The sequence below is a fragment of the Thermobia domestica genome, chromosome 7 (assembly GCF_964235325.1).
Source record: "Thermobia domestica chromosome 7, izTheDome1.hap1.1, whole genome shotgun sequence".
Lineage (NCBI taxonomy): Eukaryota > Metazoa > Arthropoda > Insecta > Zygentoma > Lepismatidae > Thermobia > Thermobia domestica.
This window is the reverse complement of record NC_137460.1, coordinates 9,221,190-9,247,034: the sequence shown is the minus strand read 5'-3', so window position 1 is coordinate 9,247,034 and position 25,845 is coordinate 9,221,190. Positions and strand designations below refer to the sequence as shown.

The following is a 25,845-nucleotide window of genomic DNA, read 5'->3' as shown; positions in this document are numbered from 1 at the left end:
GTAGAACCGTCTGCTCGAGTGAACCCATTCCGTTACCCCTCCTCCCCCAGCAATTCAATATAACAATAATAAGTTATGAAAGGTTAATGTAGTTAAGTTGGCGCGGCTTATCGTAACCGAAAATTCAATACCCTCATTAGCTACGCCCTTGTACTTAACAAGTTTCTATGAAATTATGCATTATTTTAAGTACAAGGGCGTTAATCAACTGGATCAAAAATAACACTATATTATCATTCGATTTCACAGGAAAATAAAAATGGCTTACCTTAGTCCTCCTTTTAAGTATAAGCCCATCATCTTCTATATAATCCGGGACTTTTTCTCTCATCACAAAATTAAAAACCATTGTATTTTGTTTCTGATGCCATGGCTCCTTGTCCCATAATCGCGGCCCTTTGTCACTTAACACAATTTTGCTCACAGAGTCTTCCAACACTTTGGATGAGTCCGTATTGTTCAAGTCCTTTTCGTTTGAGTTAATATTATCTTCCTTGATACTGTTAGGACTACCAGATTCAACCGATTTCACTTTATTAATAAGATTTTTCTCAATTTCTCGATCAGTTAACGGTGATACTTTTTCCAATTTTGTTATCGGCTTGATAACACCTACTTGTTTCGGCGTATCCAACTTCTGGACTCGCTCATGCTTTTCATTATTCGGTTTCTGTTGCAAAGAAATTACTTTTGGGGCTACATTTTGCAGTGAACCATTCCGTTTTTCTTCTGGAGTGGGCAGATATGGCTTCATTTCTTTATTATTTTTCGTAAAATTAATGTGGACAGACACACCATCTTTTCTTATGTTATCCATGGCCAATTTTGATACGACCTTTGTACCTTCTTCCTCCCCGGAATTATCATCAACCCACTGAGATTTTAGGATGGTTGTGTCATTCCCATTTGTAAGTGGAACTGAGACATTATTAATATTACCATCCCCATTAACAAGGCAATTTTTATTTTCTGGGCATTTTATAATGTGGTTACTTATGTCATTGCATTTATTAACCGGTGTACCATCACAGTCATCTGCCGGTGTGGAATGATTACTATTATTTGATCCGTTTACTACAGAAGAGGTATTCTGTTGTGAAGTAGCAATTGGTGTTTTCTTTGGTGGAATTATGGCACTAACTGGTTTTTGGCGCTGTAATACAACTGAACTTGGTTTCGGAGGAAAACTTGGCTTCAAATTTGGGGGCTTTGGGGCAGCAGGTTTGCTATTGAGATTTTTATGCTGTGATACTTTTGCAGCGACGCCCGTTTTTCTCGATATTCGTCTGGGAGAGGGTTCAAAAATCCTAACTGTTTGTTTGACTACATCTTGGGGTGGTAATTCATCTTCTTCCACACCATACAGACCATTTGGTACTGGTACTGCTTTTCTTTTTACACCATTACAATCCCCATTGGCTTTCGTTTCGCTGTCGGAATCTTTCTTATTATTCTCTATTATAATTATATCCTCGTTAACTAACTTCTTGACTGGAACATCTACAACGCATTTTGTATTCTTTTTGTCCGGCACTTCTAAAATACACTTTGCATTCTTTCTATCTACATTACCGTTATTAACAAGGGATTGTTTCATATCTAGTTGTAAAAGAGCCTCAACAGACCTAACTCTCTTCAATGAATCCCCTACCATACAACTTGGCCTATGATATGACTTTCCATCCACACGCTTTGCAAACAAGTTACGAATTTTAGAGATATGATTTGGGGGCTGTGTTACAACATCTACCTCTTCACTATCGAGCATATTTTCAAGGCTTGTAGCCCGTCTCAAATTCATCAATGACGGCCTACTTCCCTTTTGGGTTTCACGAAGTGTCATGCTTAAATATTTTGTTTTTAATTTATTCACTATCCCTGGTCCGTACTGTAACTCCTCACTGGAGTCCGAATTATAGTCATCATGATTATTATCATCACTTTGCACTGAAACCAAACGATTTCTAACAAAAGACTGTTCAACCCGAACACTACCGGCATCTTTCTTTCCACACTCGCCATCGGGATATCCTGTCCTTGAAGCACCAAATTTTTTCTCCTCACCCATTTTTACTTTTGAAGTTATCACAAATCTGTTCACTTTAATATTTGGATCAAACTTTTCTTGAAGCGCCACTATTTTGTTTTCAACTATTCCACTAAGATCACTTGATTCACACTCTATAGCTTCCAACCGCATGTTACCGCCACCCCACACAGCTCTTGGTTCACTGCCTGCTCTGAACTTACTGCCCCGCCCCGCCGTCTCGCAGCCTGGCTTGACCCTCGTCTGCGAAACATTGAGGTGAAAGTCCCCTCCGTCTGTGCCCTTGTTGGAGGCTAACGTTGCCACACGGTTTCCAGGTCTGTTGTGTTCTGTGGTGTGCCAAAGCGACGCGGAGACGTGACTGGTCGTTGGTGGAGCAGCCGCCGCTCCAACTTCCAGATCCTTTACTTCGTTGTCACTGAAAGCATATTTGGAAACAGCACGTTTGCGCAAAATAAGCTCCCTCTTCCACGCTGGTATTGAATGATCTACATCTTCTGGGATTGTTGTTCTCTTCAACATTACTCTTATCACACCACAGCGACCACAACTTCCTCTGTCCTTACAGCACTGTTGACATTATACACGGCACAGTTACAACCAATTACAGAATAGCTTGCACTCGGGATTCTTTTTTGTGGGAGGGATTTCGAATACCGCGAAGGCCAACTTCTCATGCTTTGACACAACGCAAAAGTTTACAAAGTATTATTCATGAACAAATGAATCGTTTTAATTCGCGGTAAAAGTTATAATTTATAATAAACATAAACAATACCATTAAACTTCCAACACGTCAGTATTAATCCTCGGATTCAAATCAACCAAGCAGAAAATCTAGCGCACTACGTAATCAAAACGTCATCTGCTGCATAAACTGCCATCTAGTAGTGAAACTTAAAAGTACAAATAGAACAAAGGACGATTTCGCTGCGCACTGTTAAAAGTAAACAGAATTTGAAGGTAATTTTTGTTTTCCAAAATATTTTGGAAATGTTAATCGAATTTTGTAGATTCATATTTCTTTCAAATGTAAAGAAAATATTCGTATTTCTTTTTTTCAACAATTGTCTCAATATAGTTACATGTGATGTTTTGAACTCAACAGTATTTCGGCAATAGAAATATTACAGCAATGTTTGTAACGATTTTTTCTTTTTAAATTACTTTTTGTTGTTAAGCAAATACATTAAGACCGTACCCTTGGGAAAGGAGATATTATAGGTCAGAACCCTTCTGAAATTCTCAACATTACGCTGAGCAAAATAGTGTTTCAAGACAATCTAACAAATGTGCCTGTCTTATTTTTAAAATAAGAAAATCCCATCGATTTTTTTCTGGGCATATGGCACTGGCTGTATTTACATCAATGTTTGACTTGTAATATCGAAAGAAAACTAGTAAGCTATTTGTAAGTACAATTTGCGAATGTTAACATTCAATTAACATGCATTTATGGCTAATGCACGTTCCTATATTACATGATGATTTTTATGACATATTTGCATGCTTATTTTATCATTTTTAACGAATTTAAACATATAATCTGAGTGCAAGAACACTTGTTATCATGAAAGAATTTTCCTTAATGTAATGCAATGACATATAATTGTTAGAAAAAAAGTATTATCAGATCTGACTCAGTTGCACGGATATCAAATATGCTTCCAAGCTGAACGGTGTTAACAAACTTATTTCTACAATTTGTTATTATAAGGATCTTCTTTCCGAAATGATATATCAAGTAATCTTCGACAAATACGTATCTGTTTTCTATTGTTTCTTTTTCAGTAGTACTGTTAAAATAATTCAATGTATTTATTAAATATTAGTTATTCATTTATTGGAAAACTGTTCGAATTATTTTCTAACAATTTTTGTTTTCGCATATGTTTGAACTATTTGTTTGTGGTTATTATTTTTTCAGCACCAAGTATAAATAACACAGGGATTTGCATAGATGTAGAGGTAGTTGACAGCTTATCATTTCGTTTTCTGCCCCGAGGCTATACAATACAGTTTAAGTGTTATTAGTAGTGTAGGCAATGGAGATGACCCCGCGCAGTTCTTCTCCTTAGTACAGTAATGTGAAGTATGGATTCTGCTCATATGCAGTATAGTTCATTTGTGTTCTCCTATGTTACGTCGATTTTTATCATTTATCACACAAAAGATAAGAAGCAATGTACAGTCAGGTTGAAATATATATCTCCCAGAAGCTCTACCGTTAACCCTATATTCTTCGTCTTTTTGAGCTGTTTCTTGTTAGCGTAAACATCAGGATTTCCCATCTGAGGTTGCGAATAGAGATCAGTAAAACTAAATGTCCAAGTTTTATCTATATATCTATATATCTATATATCTATATCTATATCTATATCTATATCTATATCTATATCTATATCTATATCAATCAATCAATCAAGCAATCTATCTATCTATCTATCTATCTATCTATCTATCTATCTATCTATCTATATCTATATCTATATATATATCTATCTATCTATATATATATATATATATATATATATATATATAGGGTGAGATCCAGGATTTTCTGAGGGGGGTGCACCAAAAAATTGCCAGTACATTTGAATTAGTTAGTTTTTTAAATGTCTTTAGGCATCTGTGGTGTGAATGAGGAATTGCCCTGGAAATGCTCAGTGTCTGCTCTCAATGAATCCTTTTCCTTCAAGCTTTTGAAAATTAACTGAAACTATTAATTTTTGCAAAACTCTCTGCCAACTACTCAATTTAGGTAGTGTATATTTACAACGAAGGGATGTGCACGTGCACCTTTGCACACCCCTAAACCCGGCCATGTATATATATATAATATATATATATAGGGTGTTTCAAAATAACACCGACAACGTTTGGGGGATGATTCCTGACACCAAGATAAGACAAAAAGTGTAGACTACCCCGGGTGCACAAATGTTTCCTTTCGGGATTATAGGCTGTCAAAAACATCAAAAAATGAACTTTAAGGGTTCATTGCTCCAAAATTATGGGACCTACCGTAGTCGGGTCAAGACTTCACTTAGAAACTAGTATGTGCCCTATCCAAATTTTCAAGTTTCAGAATCCTGCGTTACTTCCGCAACAATTTTTATAGAGGTAGTTGATAATTTCTTCAAATTATATGCTCGTAGCCAAACACCCTCTAAAAAAATTGCGTATCTTAGGATTCTGAAACATGTATTTTTGGATAGCCCAGTGAAGACTTAACCCGACTACGGTATGTCCCATAGTTTTGGAGCTATGGTCCTTTAAAGTTCATTTTTTCATGTTTTGGGCAGCCTATAACTCACTACGTTTCTGCTTTTCTAATATTTTTATTTGTTTTGAATATATTACAGAAAAACTCTAAAATTAGCGAGTAGTTTAATTTCGCTGTAGTGAAGACCCTTAGTAAGTAACGTGGTTAGTACACAGCATCAATTTTTAAATTTAAGACAGAACTTTTTTTGTTTATTTTCTCGAAAACTACACATGAGAATGTTTACTCAGCCATATCTTTTTGATCTGTTCAATGATTTTGTATTGCTTGGTAGATGCTGCATCTTCGGATATTATTATTATTATTATTATTATTATTATTATTATTATTATTATTATTATTATTATTATTATTATTATTATTATTATTATTATTATTATTATTATTATTATTATTATTATTATTATTATTAGTTAAACCTTAATAACATTATGTAAGATTTAATACTCGCTGTACTATACGGGGAGCGTCTGTCAAAGCAGACAAACAACATTTTAGGTAATCTTTTTGGATTGGCAAAATAGTAGAAAATCTTTTGCATACAATTAGAGATAGGAATGGTGGAAAAAGCCTTTAGGAGGAAGAAAATATTATTTTGTAGGGCCTTGAATAAGGATTTGAGAAAAAGACTCATAAAATGCTTCGTGTGGAATATTGTATTGTTGTATGGGTCAGAAACATGGACATTACGGAAAAATGAAAAACGATTGAAAAATTTCGAAATGTGGGTGTGGAGAAGAATGGAAAGAATTAGCTGAGTCGAGCAGAAAACGAATGAGAGGGTGTTAGAAATGGTAGAGAAAAAGAGATCAATTTTAGACATCATCATTAAGAAGGAGAAGAAAAATTAGTTGGGATATTGACTAAGAAGGAACTATATCATGAGGAATGTGGTAGAGGGTATGGTAGCAGGAAAGAGAGGGAGGGGACGAAGGAGACTAAAATTAATGGACAATATCAAAACAGAAAAATCGTACGTGAAAACGAAGAGGTTAACGGAAGACCGTGGAGACGGAAGCTTCTTAGTTACGACAAGTGACCTGCCAATAATGGCAGAATACCTATGATGATGATGATGATTAGAATACAGCTATCAAATGTTCTTTTTTTCATATTATGATAAGAAAAGGAAGGCGGAATGTACTGTACTGTTATTTCTTTACTAAAATTGAAATGTTTAAAAGAAATCAAAATTTCCCACTCAAAAAAAAACTTTCTTTAAAAAGAAAGTTTTATTTCGAGTCCTTGCTTCTTCACATACAATAAATGTTTATTGTTACCCCTTTCTTCGTGAGTTATGAAATAGAGTAGCTATATTATCTACTCAGTTACGTTTAAATGAACCATTTTAACCCTGTAGGCTCCTTCTGCTCTCTCAGATATGTTTAACATGGCATATCTTTTAAACCAAAAAGGATTACCATCCATTTTTTTTAATTGTACTTTTGTACTTTCTCTCCAGTGTACATTGAATATGCTGAATAAAAAATCTTAAGTGTATTGCTTATACAGGGCAAGTCAAAATGATAGGGGAGCTCATGTGGTTCGGATTCTACGTTAATTAGTAGGTCCATGTCTCATATAGCCTCGCTGCTGAAAAAGGCGCTAAAATAAAATCAACTCAACTCAACCGAAATGTATTCTGTGAAATCTAATACATGTATGATATTGTGAGACATGTGCTAAAAAAAGGGTAAACTGTCAAAGTTTTATTCAAACATATCACAAGTGTTCTAAATGAGCGTATCACGTAACACAGCACACATCAAAGGGAGACCCGGGTTCGATTCCCGGCGGGAGCTCAAGTGATTCGGACTCCACGTTAATCAGTAGGTTCACGTCTCACATAGCCTTGCTGCTGAACGGGACGTTAAACTCAAAATTAACTGAACAGCACACATCAAACCGATCGTCTACCTTGTGTCAAATCTTTTGTAACATGCTGCGATCAATATCAACAATGCTGCTGTGATACGGGCACGCAGCACGTCCAATGTTGCTGAATCACTTACGAATGGCCTTCCCCTTCTCTCCCATATTTGGTACAGAAATGTTGTTGCACACTAATCACAGATTTGTTGTTTACATGATAATCAAGCACACTGAAAGTTATCCGCTTTCCAGTCAACGACATTTTCCTTAAGGGTCTTCACTACAGTGAAATTAAACTACCGCTAATTTTAGAGTTTTTCCTGTAATATCTTCGACACAAATAAAAATATTCAAAAAGCGGAAACGTAGTGAACTAGACAATACGTGGCATACCATAAGCAGATAGGTGAATTGTGGTAAAGGTATCACATGCAAAATCGTATTGTCCAGTTCACTACATTTCTACTTTTCGAATATTTTTGTTTGTTTCGAAGATATTACAGAAAGACTTTAAAAATAGCGGTAGTTTAATTTCGCTGTAGTGAAGACCCTTACTGACTTTTAGCTTTAGAAAGTGAAAACTAAACTTTGAAAGGTAATCTTTCGATGCTCATGTCTCATAATAACATTTCACAGAATAAATATCTGAAATCGGGTCCATCATTTTGACTTGCCCTGTATATATAACGTATGTTCTGTATTACGGTTGTAAAAGGACCCCATGATCATGTTTTTGCCATCTGCTCTTCCTGCCCAACTACGCAATTACAGATTCTTCGGGTCCATTCTGTAGGCTCTAAGAATAACACACTAAAACTTGGGATAATATACTAAAAATTTCATTTCATTTTTCTTTTTGTTAAAAATATATAAAAAGAAACATTGATCCAGCATTTCTAATTTAATATAATCTCAACTATTGTTTATTTCTTATTGGTGAAAGTGCAAACAATAATAATAATAATAATGATAATAAAAAACAACCAAAAATAATAAGAAATATCTACTATTTTTATGTTTTTGTTTATAACAAGTCTTATTGGCTTGTTGTTTGATAGTTATTTTTTCAAGCACTTGTCCCGAACTGTCACCATAAATAAAAGGAAGGGAAACACAATAACAGTATAGAACTTATAGCATTTGTTACCACATGTATATTGTTATATGGCTTTGCTTTACCTTCTATTGACATGATGGAAAAAAAAAATAATACTATACGTTGTTAGTTTCTTGCTGTGCTGATTGGATTATATCATATAAATTGCAACATCTGATTGGAAATTATCTCGTAATAAAGAGTGCAATGGCACAGCACACAATGTATTTTCTCTTTCGTTTTCTTCTTTTCTTTTATTTTTGATTCCCAAAAAACAATCATATTTTTTGTGAACGAACTGGAACTTGTTAAAGCAAGCTTTGTTGTGATTTTTCCGTAAATAAATTACGATACAGTAAATGGCTTCTCAAAAACTCTATGGGTAGTACTGCAAATATACAGGGTGTCTCAAAAGTCCCCTCAGATATGGTAACTCCGTTATTATCAGAGTTAAACAAAATGTAACAGGAAAAACTATCTCCAAATATGATATTTTCAATGTAAAATGAAGGATTTTTTTTTTAAATCGGACGATCCGTTTGGGCTGTACACTCTTTATGCGCCCAATGTGAAATGAAAATGCAATATTGCCATTAATTGAGGGGTTGGGGGAGGGGAGGGCATGGTGGGAGGTGGATAAATTTTGTAAGAGTATGATGAATGGGGGCTGGTCAAACACACGTTAGTGTAAAAGACAGTAACTTCATTCACTTATGTTGTGGGTCCAGGTAAATGGCAACGTTGTATTTTCATTTAACATTGAGCGCATAAAGAGTACACAGCCGAAACTGCTCGTCCCATTAAAAAAAAAAAATCCTTCAGATTGAAAGTATCATATTTGTAGAAGGTTTCCGCTCTTACATTTTTTCTAACTCTGATAATAACAGTTACAATATGTCAGGGGACTTTTGAGACACCCTGTATTTTACACGTCTATATAGACATATTAACATTGAAATAGTGTTATTATGTCCGAGAAAACGATAAGTTATTTTCAAGTAGTTCCACCTATATTCTCAGGGAAAACATGACAGAATTGCTTGTTTTTATAAGAAAAGAAGTATAGATGTAGTGTAGGATCGAATCTTAAGGTTACATCAATCATTTCTCTATGAAAGCAAGTATGGTTTTTGACGATTTACGAAGATTAGGTGGAGTCCAGATCGAATGAAGCCCCGTGATTCCGCCCAGGCGCAGTCAAAAGAAAGCTATTAAAGAGTACGCCCCCTGGTTTACATACTCCAAGTTATTTTATGGTGAATATGTAAGAACTATTTGACATGGGATCAAACAGTAAGCTGTCTAGGAGACTGCTAATTTAATTTTCATTTTATCTCTCTCTCTCTCTCTTTCTCTCTCGCTATATATATATATATATATATATATATATATATATATATATATATATATATATATATATATATATATATATATATAATGGAACATTAAATAATATTTTAAAAAGTGTTAACACTAGAACACTAGTTCATCTACAGTGCAGATAGAGATGTAATGGTGGGTATACAGAAGTATATGGTATATACCTACCTAATATCTTTATTATTCAATACATTCTCACTTAAATCACGGAAGTAATGATGGGTATAAGGGTGGGTACAGTGGTGTAGCTAACGGGCCCGCACGGCCTGCATACGGGAGACCCTCGGCAAAAGGGGGCCATTTAAGTTTTGAAGATTAACATTATGATGTTAGGATGTTAAAATCTATTTTTCAGATTTCATATTATTACACACTCTTTCGTGTTGTATTGTTCTGTAGTTTTCTAATATTTTAAGATTGTCGCTTAGAAAGTCATTTAATTTACCGCGAACACTGTATAGGGACCGGATAATTAACAGAAAGGATTTGGTAATACTCAATAATTTTAACCTGAGAGTAGAAGTGCAACAAGAACCAGCTTTTCCGAAATGGAGTTTTTTAAATTAAAAAAATCCGGCTTTTTGGAAGGGGGACGGAAATTTTCGCTTTTTAACTCTTTCTAACTATCTTGTTGAAATATCACATTTGTTTCCCTGAAGTGGACTGAAAAAAAATTAACAAAATGCGTTTACAGCATTCAGTACTTGTAAGCTCTATGTTCAGTCCTTACTGACCGTCTTGATTAATTTTCAAACATTGGCATTGGAATTGTTGCCAACAACTGTACGTTATGCAACCACCATATCTCAAATGTTGTCTTGGTTGCCTGATCATTTTATAAAGTACCTGGAAGTTATACATTTTAGAATACGTATATGTATTGCTGGTAACCTAAATTGAATCTGGCAGGCAAGAAAAAGTACCGAAACCAAGAAGCAAATACATTTTTTTTTTTTTTTTGTATAGAATTTTGCTTACATCTCGTTCTCTGTTCGGAAAACATTTTATCCTGAGCTTCAGAGATTTCAGTTTACAAAATGAAAGCTATAAACGGTTGTTTTTCGAAACGGTGTTATTTCAAAGTCATTCTTCACAGAACTCCTTCTTTCTTTACTGTTACGGGCAGGGCCGGATTTAGGGGGGTGCAAAGGCGGAAGTGCACTTCTCCCTTCGTTATAAATATACACTACCTAAAGTGAGAAGCTAGCAGTGAAAATAGCAACACTTTCTGAAAACTTCTGCTGTCATGTTTTCGTTTGAGCTTAAAACAAAGGGAAGTTTTGCAAAATCAAGAGTTTATTTCAATTTTCTAAAAGTTGAAAGAAAATGATTCACCCAGAACAGATACTTAGCATTTCCAGGGCATTTCCTCATTCACACCACAGATGCCTAAAGGCATTTTAAAAATTCCGACTCAATTCAAACATACTGGTTTTTATTGGTGCACCCTCCCCCTCAGAAAATCCTGAATCCGACCCTGGTTACGGGTATATCGTGTCAAAAGTTTTTGGATTAAAGAAACTTGTGGATAGCGTTTTAAAGTTCGTATCTTCGAATTTTAACGGCTTCAATTAATACGAGGGCCGTTCAAATAGTAACATCTGGTTAAAAAAAGAAACACCAAAGTAAATAAGAATAATTTATTAAATACGTATGAAAAATACTTCTTTCCTCTGTTTTTAACATAGTTTCCATAAGATTCAAGCACTTATCATGTCTCTGTACTAGCTTAGAAATTCCATCAGCATAAAAATCTTTCGCCTGTGCCTTGAGCCAGCCTGTGACCGCCATTTGTTGATTTTTGTGGTGCTCAGAAAGAATTTTGGGCACCCATTGCGCACACTACTTCCTGTAGCCTAACTTCTGTGTCACTTCGTCACATAACAGTCCTGAAAATTTGTGAAAATTCATCGGAAACTTCGAGATTGTGAAACGTCGATTTTCACGAACTTTTCCATTAATTTTCTGAACGAGTTCTTCAGTGACCAATGATGGCCTGACACTCCTCTCTTCGTCATGAATGTTTGTTCGTCCACTTTCACGGACAACTCCTTCACTCATCACACTTGATCCATACACAAAGTGCCCAATTAATAGCTGCTGCCGAACGTTGGTTTACCGTAAGGAAACATGTAACAACTCGCACTTGGCGGGGTTTTCTATTGCAGCACACATTTTGAGACGCTACAAAAGTGCAACTAGTAATCAGACAACGTTCACTCTATGAACCACGGCTGGATGCAGATTAATCTACCGCGCATGTCTGAGCAAAGATGGTACACTGTCCTCACTACTTCACGCACAGTGACCAATCGGAGGCTACTTTCCGAACGCACCTCGTATTATGTAATGAAGTTCTTGTCCATTCATAAATTTTAAATGATGATTTATTTTACACGAAATCTGCTTCATTTCCATAACAATTATTGCTAATTCTATTAAACATTTTACTTTAAAAAAAGTTGACGTAAATCTATCTGCTCTATAAATAATTCTTTGCCTCTAGAAAACCCACTGCGTTCATCGATTTCTATTTTTACTCTCCTATCGAATAACCAAGTTTCTTTGATTCTTGAATGTTTTCAGGATTTTCTCTCCAGAATGCAATAACTAGGCCTAAATGTTTTTCCGTGTTATAATGGGAAAACCTAGATGGAGTGGAGCGTAGTGTTTTCTCTTCACTAAATTTGAAATATTTTAAAAAGTCAAAAGCTTCACAGTCAAAAAAAAAAAAAAAAAGGAAAAGTTTCATTTCTTTTTCAGAGTTGTTATTGTTTTGAATCCTTGCATCTCTACCTAAGTGTGAATTACATGTTATTTTCTTGCTTGGTAGCAATGAGAACAAAATCAAGCTGGAAATCATTAGAATTTAATAATAATAATAATAATAATAATAATAATAATAATAATAATAATAATAATAATAATAATAATAATAATAATAATAATAATAATAATAATAATAATAATATGCAATTTCCGTATAATATGAGCAAGTAGTGACTCACTAGATGGAACATCCAAAGTCCATATTTCTTTCTATTGCTATATAAATTTTACGTGACTTCATCAGCATGGGAAGAGTAGTTCTAACTGCGTAATTGCCAAAGCTCTCGTCTTTGATGCAAGTGGTCCTGGATTCGGTTCCCGGTGTAGAAACTTTTTTATGCCATCCATGTAAAATTTGGACGGCTGACTATCAAAGCAATCACGCACAGTGTCCTGAACCTCAGCATCAGACTGAAATCTCTGACCTTTCAATCCCTTCTTTAGAGGCCCAAATATGTGAAAGTCACAAGGTGAGAGGTCAGGGTTATAGGATGGGTATCGTAGCATTTCCCATTTGAATCATTGAAACAAATCCTGCACTTGGTTTGCAACGTGTGGACGCGCGTTGTCATGCAACACAATTACCCCAGCGGTCAATAAACCAGGCCTTTTATTTTTGATGTCTCTTCGTAACTGTGTCAAGGTCTGACAGTAGCGTGCGGCGTTGATGGACTGTCCTGGTTCCTTGAAGTCGAACAATAGTCTAATGGTCCATGGCAAACAAAGAACACAGAGACCATAACTTTTCCCGCAGACGGTTGGTGTTGAACGTTTTGGAACGTGGAGATACGGGTGGTTCCACTGCATACTGGAAGACTTTGAACTCGGTTCAAAATGATGGCACCAAGTTTCATCCTCTGCAACAATGCGCAGCAAGAAGTCCTTACCTTCCAAATGGTAAACGTGACAAATATTCAATGGCGCAACCCATACGCTCCAACTTTTGGTCTTCCGTCAACACCTCGGGGATCCACTGCGCGCACACTTTATGATTCCCCAAATCTGTCACAATTTTCTGAGAAGTACCATAACTCATGTTTAACCCGTTCGCTATGGATTGAATACTAATGCGTCTATCCGCAGCTATAGCCGTATTCACCTTTTCACGTGTGTATTCTGTGGCAACAATATGGCCTTGACCAGGACTAGAATAATCAGTGGTTTGTTCACGTCCCTTCCGAAACATTCTGGCAGAGTCCACCACTGTTCTTTTGGAGACGCATGCATCACCATACACGTCTTTCATACGCCAGAACACTTCACTGGTTGACAACCTTCGACACTCAGAAACTGGATGACGGCACGCTGGTCCTGTTTGAACTGATTAGGAATCTTGAACGCCATCTTTCACTCGTTATACCTACAAAACGGAAACACGCATCAACAACATTCCTACACCCAACACACAGTGACATTAGCCATTACACACTATTAAACAAACAATATCCTCCTACACACTATACCAATAATACATGGAACGAACGGGTTTCAGTTGATGGCCCCTTATAATACAGCCCATAAACCCGAATTTTCAGCGGCTGATTTATAAGAAGACATCAAAATTATAGTAATAATAGATTTATATATAAACAAGAATTTTAGGAATCATCCAAAAAACTGCATCAAAAGATTGCAACCTTGGCCAATAATTAGTTTTTGGATCAGGGGCCACAAAATTTTGGAAGGTCTTTAAGTCGGGTTTTCGTATTCCTTTTACGAAAGAAGCACATCATATTGAGTTAAGTGATAGTTTGGGTTTGGCTACATTATATGTAGTTCTGCAGATATAAGACCTACAAGAAAATTTGTACTTGAAATATATTGGATCTTTTGATCCAATAAATAATCAAAATTATATTTTCTTCATGGACGAAACGTTCATTTTAATGTCGTAGCGCGAGTATTTAGCTTCTGCGAAGCAGTAATTCTGACGCCACTTAAATTTGATAACGCACAGTGCAGTTTTATTTCAAACAGAAATAGTTTTGTTCAGTGTTTTACTACAGATTTTTCACTGATCTTACAGATGGTCACCTTGGAAATTATTTAAGATTTTATACAGTAAACTTCCGATAATCCGGCACGTTCGGGATTTTTCAATGCCGGATTACAGAAAAAGCCTGATTTATCGGATAGTTCTTGCGCAATTCGCTAAGCCCTAAATCGCACACTGAACACAATTGTAATATGATGTTTGGCAGCAAATATTGTTTACCGGAAACAGTAGAATAATTATTTCAACTCAAATAAACCAAAACTTAATTTTAATTTTACATTATAAGGAATACAGACTGATACAAATTTACTCTATTGTAGTCCTACAAGAAATTGGATTTTAAAAGAACCTACATATTTTCGGTGTGCGAAATCCTCGGGCATTCAGACAGTTGGATTCCGGGCTATCAGAACTCTACTGTATTAGAATTTTTTTTTGTTAAAGTTGTTACTCTAAGGCAACTTTTTCATGGGAGACCCGGGTTCAATTCCTGGCTGGAGTTCATGTTGTTTCGATTCCACGCTAAGCTGTAGGTGCACGTCTCATATAGCCTCGCTGCTGCAAGGGACGCTAAACTAAAATCAAATCAAATCAAAATCTAAGGCAGCTTTATTGTGATATAATGACTATGTATGACTTTTTTTTTAAATCTAGGTTTTGATACAAAATTGAATTTTTTTTTTGGGGGGGGGGTAAGAAATCTTGTCCACCCAAGCTCTATGTAATGAAAACTTTTGTCATATAAGACATGCCCGCTAGCAAAAAACATGAATTTGTCGACAACATTATATAATCAAATTACAGATTTTATTTCAAATTTTCAGGTGTACATATACTTTTTTTGCCTTTTCTAAGTGCCGACATTGCAGAAATGAAAACAACATTAGCTGAACCTGCGCTCTCTACTCAGCACATCATTCTGATATGACCCGGGATCTCCTTCCCATTTCTTCGCTATATCTATGATGCCCGTTTAAATACACAAGTGAAGGACAGGACGACCCACAAAGAGAGTGAATTGTCATAGACAAACATATGGACCTAGCACTTTAAATGTATAAATGTTAGGTTGAGTTTGTGGCAAACTTGGAGAAGAGACAGATAATGTCAAATGATTTTTTTTCCTCTTATAAATCCATGTCCGTCCGAATACGTTTCATTCCGGCTCTTGAGGTCTTTGAAGTTGCCAGCATGCAATACGTTTTGCGTGCACTGCATACAATACGTTTAAGTAAAGCGCCTGCAATGTCTGTCAACCCGCCATACCTAACTCCTCTACTGGTTGTCTAACACAAGGATATGAACCTTAGCTTCGCCCTAGCGACAATGCTAATCTTACGGGCTCAAAACGGCCCATATATAATATGTTGAAAGAAAAATAAGAGCACATTTTCTTTTAATTAAATGAGAAGTGGCAGATGTAAACAAAATCTATACATGTCCCTTTACAGACAAGTGAAAGACGTCTTGATAAAAATCGGCAAGGGGTACCATAAAGGAAAGATTTTTTCGATTATTTTTTTCAATATCTCGCACTGTTTGCAAGATTAAACCTACTTCCGGTTGGAGTTTTTAATTCAGGTGTCATCAGAATTTTTTTCTTCTTGCATGTAGTGTGTAATAAGCAAATACATTAGATACACAATTAATTATAATGTCAGTGATATATGGCGTTCATTGGTCAAAACACTCCAAACAATAGCGATTCATCGTAACCTGGAGAAACGGTTATGCTTCGTTTTTCATTATCATTTGGCCATGAAACAGCTGAGAGATATATAACCCTTGTATACAAACATGTTGTGTTGGAATGTATAACTCATACGGTATGATTTTTTTTTTTAATTTCAACACTTCCAGTGTACCCCTAGATTTTACAAAGAAATTATGGCCACGTTTTTTTAAAAAATATTCAACCAGAACAAGACAATCTACGCAAATTTTGGAATCGACCAGCGAAAACGGCACGTTTCTAGCACTTGTTTACGAGATCTCATTGTTGAAAAGATTTGAGACAAAGATATAAACTTTTCTTGACCACGAATAAACTTTTCTAGCATTTTAATATATAAATTGGAAAATAAAGACAAAATTGAGAATTGATATTTAAAAAAAATCTTAAGTATTGGCCTAATACAATAGTTTAATGTCCGAAGATGATCGCTTTAGGACAAAGAGGAAGGGAGATTAATGAAAATGAATGACTGTGATATAGCTAGTGGAATAAGAAAGTTGGAGGAAAACAAGAGAACCCGGAGAATGTCCCAAGATATGATGCTGTCCGCCACCAATCACAATTTCATTTTGAACTAAATTACTAATTGAACATTTTGAACAAACCTGAACGACTTCTTTTTTCCTAATCAGTACTGTATTTTCTGGGTATTAAAATTGATTAGGTGGAAGTGAAGTTTCTTTATAAAATAAATAAAATAAAATAAAGGAACACTAGACTTGGTACTAACATGTTAAGTAACTGTTTGGCATTATTTCAATAGGATGTTTCGTTATCGTCTTATTTTGACTTCCTTATATCAGTGGTGCCCACCCCCCCTCATGTCCATGACGCACCCCCCCTCAATTGCCTATCTGTAGGTGTTCTTCCATGAAAAAAAATCTTTTCGATTAATTTTTACACCCTCTCAAACATATTTATATAGATTTTTAACCCCCCCCCAATATTTCAATGACGCAGTTTGCGTCATAGCCCCCCTTGTGGGCACCCCTGCTTATATTATTGATAAGATTTTGCAATCCAATTGATTACGCAAGTTAAATCCAAGTACTTCCTACATTGATTCTGCGACATGATTATTTTCAACTTCGATATAATTCTTATTCTCATATAAAACATAGGCTAAGAAAGCTACGTAGTAAATGAAACATTCACAAAAATCGTTCTATAAATCACTTAAAATGAAATGAAATGAAATCTTGAGTTTTACGTCCCACAGTTATGCCGGCGAGCCTACGTTGAAATTGTTTTTGTGTGTTCAAGTAAAGCATTTGCCTGCCATCTATCGCCATTCTCGTGTTTTCGGCATCCAGAGAGAGCTAGCAGCTTCTGCCATCTGGTAGTCGTTATTATTACTATATCAGAAAGAAAAAGAGCAACTTTCTTGTGATTTCAATCCAAATGTTTTACTGTAATATACAGGGTGTTTCCGGTTTCATGACGATGATGGATTGTTTACATCAGATGATAGAGTATATATAAAAGTCGAAAAAGTGCTTAATTTCAGGGCTATAAGCTGAAGAAACACCTAGAAAATAAATATTTAGACATTCTAGCAATACGACTATATTGAAGTACAGAAGACGGTGAAACAGCTAGTGGTTTTCAGCAATTCATTTCTAAAGGGCTACATACTGTCTTTTAAATATAAATTTATTTAAGTTCAATTACATCAAATTCATTAGTAAGACTATCCTTGGCTTTGGATTGATTATTTTAACAAAAGAAACACTGACCAAAGCTTAAAACCCACTTTATTTTAAATTATAATAGTGGTTTCGGATATCTAACATATCCTTCTTCAGACAATATCGAAAAAAAAATCGATATTGTCTGAAGAAGGATGTGTTAGATATCCGAAACCGTTATTATAATTTAAAATAAAGTGTATTTTAAGGTTTGGTCAGTGTTTCTTTTGTTAAAACCAAATTCATGAACTTTTTTTTTTTTTTTTTTTTTTTTTAAGAAATTTACTGGTGTAATGAATATTACCGTAGCTTGTACGCTTGGAAGGTATTGCACGTTAAATCTCTCCAGGCGCTTCGAGAATAAACATTGCAGAGTAATATCAGTTAGTTTACGTTTTTGATATTGGCAAATCAAAACTTCTAACTGGAAAAGTACTGTAGGTATAAACAAACTCTTTATTACAACATTGATGTCATAATCTTATTACATTTCTATGAGTGATTGTTAAAACTTTTTATTATACTATAACAAGGAAATATTACATTACGGTCAAATGCATAATGTAAATCCAGATACTACCAGATTTGGTTGAAGACCTACCATTTCCGTATTGACATCTGCAGTGGCGTATTTACGATTTTGTTTCGGGAGGGGCTTTGCTAACTTTCGGGGGGGCTTTGCCTGGAAATGTGAAAATTCTGCAAGATATTTCATTTACTTTACTATACTAAATAAGATTTCGGGGGGGCTTAAGCCCGGAAGCCACCCCCCTAAATACGCCACTGGACATCTGTGTTCTGTATGTATGGACGGTCAGAGAATATTCCGACAAGATAAATCACGTAAAAGATTACATATACATATACGAAGCCCTGCACAACTTTCTATTTGGTTCAGTATTCCATGAAGTGCCTGCCATTTAACATGCAATACCTTGTAAACGGCACCAGCGATGGTAAAAGTCACTACATTAATTAATTTCCCAGAGAATAGTACATGAATTTGAATTGAATCACTTGCACCTATTCCTATTTGAAAAATCGAAAGTTGAATCCAATATGGCGGATGCAAGATGGCGGCGTCGGGTGGGTAACATGTGTCAGAAAAGCAATACTTGATCCAATTTGTTTTGCATATGCTCACATTCATGTCCAGTTACATCTAAAGAAACTAAAAGCAATTTTGTATCCGAGCGTTATAGTAGTGTATGATTGAATTTCGGTATATGATGCCCATAAATATGCAAATTACAGGTATGGGCAGGTAAAATTAGTACAATACACATTGGGTCGCGGAGAACTTTGCATTTGAATTAATTTTACACAAACCTCGAGGAGATACTTTGCGAATGTACTTTGTTAGTCAAAGGCATTTCCCACAATTGGAAAAAAAAGAAAGAAAAGAAAAGAAAGAAACTATATTGTATATAGAATCGAGCACAACCCTTAATGATAGTGTTCATAAAAGATTCTAACTAAAACCAGGGCGGATCCAGGACGGACTTCTGAGGGGGGGGGGACAGTGGGTTGTAATACTATTACTTAGAGCTACTTTTAAGAGCTCTAATCTCTGTAATGGGTTTTATTTATATCTAAAATAAGAAAGTTTCCTCTTCTGGGGGGGGGGAGACCGCCCCGTTCGCCCCTCCTGGATCCGCCCCTGACTGAAAGGAAATCAATCAAAAAATATGGAGACTACCCAGGAAAGATATAACATGTCCCGTCTTTGATATGCAGAAACATACATTTTAGAAAGTCGGCGCCTTTGACAAACATAGTAATACTTACGAATAACGGAGTATGTAAATTGTGTTCTATAGTTATCATGTCTTATAATTACAAAGGGATATAAATATTCTTTGATGAAGTGGCTAAGTGGCGTAATTTGGTTTTTATAGTTTTACAGGGGAGTGATTTAAAATGTCTAGTTTAATGTTTTACTCATTCGTAGTACTCAGTTCTAGATATGCCATTTTCTGAAAAAAGAAAATACTGAACACCGCCACTATATATTTTGACCTTTCTCATCTGTGAGCCACGGGCAACAATCCGCCACTAATACTTTTGTTTTCGCCTTTGTTTTAACCCCATAAATGTATAATTTTCTTTGTGTATGATTTTGCATACACGCGGCGTGGATATTAAACTTTGACTTCTACGCCATATGTATGTAATAGCATACACACCTATAGAGCGAACGTGGAAAAGTGCAATATATATTTGTGTGTATGGAAAACCATACACGAGGCGCGTCATGAAGGAGCTGTATGTATGGAAATTCATACACATGACAGCCAATGTGTTAATACTCTTTAACAGTAGGAGATAGGACCTACTCTTAAGAAGCTGAATCGATTGCCCCCCCCCCCCAAAAAAAGAAAAAAGAAACTGCATCTCGATATCTCTTACCGTTTTTGGTCTACAAAAATCAATATTGAAACCGGAAGTAGTAGTAAATTGTAACCATTTGTGGGTTTGATAGAGTGTTGGAGGTTATGATGATATGTTCTTCTGCATAGATTGCAGAAAATAGTTTGTCGGCGTCTTTACTATTTTTGTTCTATGGTGATAAATTTTGAAACCGGAAAAGGATAATTTCAACCACTTCCGGGTTCAATAGTGGGTTAAGGGAGGAGATAAAACCTACTATTCGGAAGCTGAATCAATTGCAAAATAAGATATCTCTTATCACTTGCGGTTTTAACGTCCAGCGCTAGAGTAAAAGCAATAATTGGTAGCAAGAAGCGCTTTTCTACAATCAATTAAGCATCTTTGCAATAATATATTCCATTTCTAATCTAATCTATCTACTCAAGCCGGAAATGGTAGGAATCTATTACCCCTTCTGGTCTCAATATTAAATGTGAAAATATCACACCATAGAAATCAAACTTTTTTACGTGGTGTACATGTTACACTGCTACTTAATTTGAAGAAAAAAATCAAAAGAAAGACAAACATGAAGTTTAAAGATAACATTCCACAATAAAGTAATAAAATAAAAAAGAAATGCATTAACTTACCCTACGTCTATACACCAAAGGCATTCCCTCCTTCCTGATGTGTTCTGGAATTTTGGATCGGTTTCTGAAGTCAAAGACCATTGTGTTTTGTGCTTGAGATGGTCTTGTGCTCCATAAACTGGTTGTTTTGTTTTCAACTTCATGCCTAGGATTAGGGTTTCCATGAGGTTTTGTTCCATTTTGTGTAAAAGATGCTGCTTCCTTCGGGTTTCCTTTCACAGGCGTATTTACAGATCTTGCACTGTAATTTATAACTGGATGTGACCCCCAAAATCTTAAAGGCTTCGACTTCTGTGTAGCTTGAGCTTGTTTATCCAAATGTTGAAACAATTTTTTAGCTTCTATGTGAGTTGGGACATCAGTATTTTCATGAGGAACAATTTCAGGCACAGTTTTACTATTGGTAGTGTTGGAAATAATTTGGGTTTTTGCTTCTGTTCTTATTGGTGCTACCGGACGTTCCTCATCAAAATTTGAAGTCGGCAAAGGGGAAACAGCAATGCTTTGTTGTTTATTTTTGGCATTTTGTTTGCTTAAATATGATGAAGTAGGAGATTTATCTTGTGGGGAGATAATTTTATCGTTACGAGGAACAAAGTTTGGTGGGTTACTTAATGGTAGTTCCAGGTACTCCTCAGCAGAGGTTGAAGTCTGCAGTGAAGAAACGACAATGTTTTCTTGTCTATTTTTGGCATTTTGTTTATTATTTGAGGGCAAATATGATGAACTTGGATATTTGTTTTGTGGGGATACTAGTTTCTCATTACGAGGAACAAAAGCGGATTGATTACTTAATTTAGTGGGTGAGTGGGTGAAGTTTGATTGAGATCTAACATTATTTGGAAATTTAAACACGACTGAATTCCCGTAAACTTTGGCGAATGAAGACAATTTGTTATCTTCCTCTTCTTTTGTTGTCAATTGTGTTTTTTCAGTGGTGTTTTGTAGATCGAAATTTGTGTTATTCGAAACCTTATTGGTTTCTAATGGAGGTGGTAATTTTTCTGAAACAGAACCTATTTGTTTACTTTGGTTCAGAAATGGTGGTGTAGGTGGACTTTTATTATTTACAAATTCAACCATTTGGCGCTGCTGTGGTTTATCCTGTGGAGAATGTGGCTGTGCGGAACGTACTCGGAGCGCATTGCTAATAGCGATTGCACTAGCAACAGACATAAAACTTGGAGGAACCGTTTTACCGTTGCTTGTATTAAATTTCTTAAGAATCTCTTTCACAGGCAACACACTAGTTGTTTCTTCTTCATCGTCTTTTTTCATTTCTAGCACGCTATCGCTCAGACGATGTTGTTTTGTTTGCTGCTTTTGTTCATGGTCCTCCATGTGGCGTTTCTTTGTCGGTGATTTCACAGCATTATCACTTTTGGGCACATTTTTATTAAACTCGTAAATAACAGGGAAATCAGAGTTGTCAATAATTAAAATTTCTTTGTTTTTTGAGTTTTCGGTATTTTCTAATGAACTTCGTCTTTTTGATCCGAGTGAATTGTCTAATTCTTTAAAATTAGTTCCATCGGATGACAAGGATTGCAAAATTGAATCTACAGAACTTGATTTTTTAAGGTTAGGTTTTTCATAGCTATTAGAATTTCGTAAATTTTGGTTTTTAATAAATAACTGCGCATTGTTAGGCGAGGAACCTATTTTGGTGAAATCTTCTTTCGGTGGGCTTAGTGGTGATGCTAATGGTGTCGAAGTAGGTACACTGGTAAGAGAAAGCGTCAAAAATTTGCTTCTAACCTTTCGCACGTAACCGGGTCCATAATTACATTCGTGATCCATGTCTTCAGCGTCTAAATACACTAAACGACTTTTGTAAACCGTACGCAAGTCAGTATTTGCTGAACAATTGTCCTGTTTAATATTTTCTTCTACGCAATCTTGATTTTCACCGTTCATAGTTCTCCACTTAATTTGTACAGATGAAGCACTCATGTTCTTTTTTCAAATTCTGAACACTTACAAGGACATAAAAGACAATACACTTTCACCTTTCACCTATTGAGCACTTATATATGCATAATCTAAAATTATTATTTTTTAAAAATTATTAGAATCACTTATTCAGTTGGTTAACACATTTACACTACAATGTATACTGTAAGACACACATTGGCGCAAAAACTGATAACAAAATTATCTATGACTTCGTAGCCTATGATATGTAGCAATAATAATAGTAATAAAAGTATTTATTTCCTAATAAAGATTAGGAGAAAAGATTTAATACGTCAGAACGTTTTTGTTATCTCTCAATATATATATAAACCTCTTTTAAAATTTTGTTCTGTTTTAAAATTAAGTAGCGTTTGCTAATCACAAATTCTTTGGCAGTTTTTCATCTGAAAATGAGTGATGATATTATCTTCTCGTGACAAATATTTCTTTTTTTTAGATAAGCACAAAGTATAAGATAAGATATCATTTTGGGTAATTGAATAATTTTTTATATAACATTGCCACTGGTACAAACAGTAAAACAAAGTATAAAATAATAAAGAATAAAAATATTTTATATTTGCCTTTGTAATTCTTATGCTTACTTTGTTAATACAGTAGATTCCTACAAACAAAGCCTAATGTAGATCGAAGGGGGCCGAGTTTGTGAAAATGCCGGGTTATCAGGAATAGGGTTAAAAAAGAATAAGTAAGTACAAGTGCTTCCGGAGAAAATACATTACTTTACTTGTAAGTATTGTTTGCTTGAGAATACAACAGAAAACAAACTGCCCAAATACCCTTAAACAAAGAAAAAGTACGTACTTTATGAAGGCATAGAGCCTTTACTATACATGAAAATGAAAATTAATGGATACATTGTACAGGAATTTACCTGATAAGACAGACCTCAGGATCTGCGCGCGGGGTGGCCGAGTTATCCGGACTACCAGGGGTGCGGCTAAGTTATCCGGACTACCAGGGTGTGGCCAAGTTATCCGGACTACCAGGATGTGGCCGAGTTATCCGGACTACCAGGGTGTGGCCGAGTTATCCGGACTACCAGGATGTGGCCGAGTTATCCGGACTGCCAGGATGTGGCCGAGTTATCCGGACTACCAGGATGTGGCCGAGTTATCCGGATTATCAGAGTGTAGCCGAGTTATACGGTCTGCCGGCTTACCGAGTGCCGACTTTTAGGTACTCTGCTGTACCATATTCACAGTGGTGGTGGATATAGACTTTGAGTGAGGGAACCCAATCGCAACTATAAGGGCAACAAGGAGGAAAAATAATGTTCATAAGCTCAAAAATGATTTTAAATTAAACTTTTACAATTTATGATTAGTTATTTTCAAAGTTTGATAATAATCTGGTTCTATATTCTTAGTTTTAGTAAAAAAAAAAAAAAAAAAAATTCCAACAGCGACACAAGGCGTGTGACAATACATTTTTTTTCCATTGGTACTTTTATTTACATATTTATAAAGTTAGCTCCTTCCTTTGATTTTGAAAGAACATCGTGTCCGTGGGTGTTCTCGGGGTGCTCCACTTTGCTTCCATATCATCATTCCACGAATTCTTTTTTCATCTTAAACTTACCTTAATCATCCGTGTGCCTTAGCCTATTGAGCATAATTGTGAGACGTTAAACTGAAAGATTTGCCTCTTTAACTTGCTTAACTACTTATTACTAATTTTAACCTAATTTTACACGCTTTTTACTTGTTTAAGTTGCTTTACCAGTAACCTAGAACGACAGGGACACGAACACAGAAATATCAAGGACAGTTAAAATGCCAAAGGCTCTCCCACCGGGAATCGAATCCAGGACGCCGTACTCCAAAGGCGCACGTGCTATCCACTAGACCACCGGGGAGGGCTACCACAGAGCTACCGTGGCCCCATATATTTTTTCAATTCTCATTTAAACCAAGTGATTGTGTATGAGTGCTATCCTCGTGCTTTTCTTTTAATCATGCGCCGTGTGGATTTTGCAGTGGACAAACACTGTGCTCGTAGGTTTTCTCGGGGTTCTCCCGTTTCTTCCCACTTTCTTCATTCCACCATTTCACTCATCTCTCATCATCATCGTCTCCTTTAGCCTAACCGGCATAAACATGGGACGTAAAACTTAAAGATTTTATTTCATTTCATAAATAGAAAAATAAATTGTAAACTAATTTATTTCAAAACATTTTTTTAAAACAGTACGATTTATTTTTCCACAAAATAATCTTACAATTTAATCAGAGAATACAGAGTGTCGTAGATGACTATGTGACTGTGGTTATTAAATTACGCTGTGTCTACTAACAAGACAGATAGACTAACAAGACTGTAGTATGTACTTATTAACAGTGGTGTTATTCTAATTTTTTAACAACCGGTTTTCTCTCTCTCTCTCTCTCTCTCTCTCTCTCTCTCTCTGTATATATATATATATATATATATATATATATATATGAGAGATAGTAGATAGATATAATTCTCTTAGGAAATAAACCATTCAAGTTAGATACAAGAGTAGAACAGAACGCCAATTTTATCACCTTAGGTTCGAATTAAGAACTGTTTCTAGTATATTTTTTTAGCGCCACGTTGAAACAAAACCGTGTTGAAGAAGGGAAAAACATATGGCAGAATACACCATAATGTACAAGTGAGATTTAAGTGCATGTAGCTTCAAAGCTTCGCCAAAACCAGCCTCCTGTTGTCTGAAAATTTCAAATATTCATTATCACCAATACAAATATGGAACACTCAAAAGAATTAACTAAGACCTGGAAACTTTTTATTAATATGACTGGGAAGGTTTACTGGCCGCATCAGGTAAATTTATGTCGCCTTGGCTATGCGAAGATTAGAAAAAGAAACTATTAAATTCACATAATTAAAATCTTTGTCAATTTCTAAGGAAAAAGAGGAAAAGTCCCT

At 35.5% G+C, this 25,845-nt stretch overlaps 1 protein-coding gene across 2 annotated transcripts in view; it reads right to left on the bottom strand.

The window, feature by feature from the left end:
- Positions 1–23,001, bottom strand: part of bif (protein phosphatase 1-binding protein bifocal) — a 230,892-nt gene extending 207,891 nt beyond the window's left edge. Inside the window, exon 1 of one of the 2 annotated variants that reach the window (XM_081764085.1) lies at positions 20,953–23,001. In XM_081764085.1, coding sequence (XP_081620211.1) covers positions 20,953–22,905 — 1,953 coding nt within the window. In that variant the 5' untranslated portion in view covers positions 22,906–23,001. Of the gene's footprint in view, positions 1–268; positions 2,869–20,952 lie in introns of those variants that run through there. The other variant, XM_081764084.1, reaches the window with a different exon arrangement.
- Between the last annotated feature and the right edge of the window lie 2,844 nt (positions 23,002–25,845).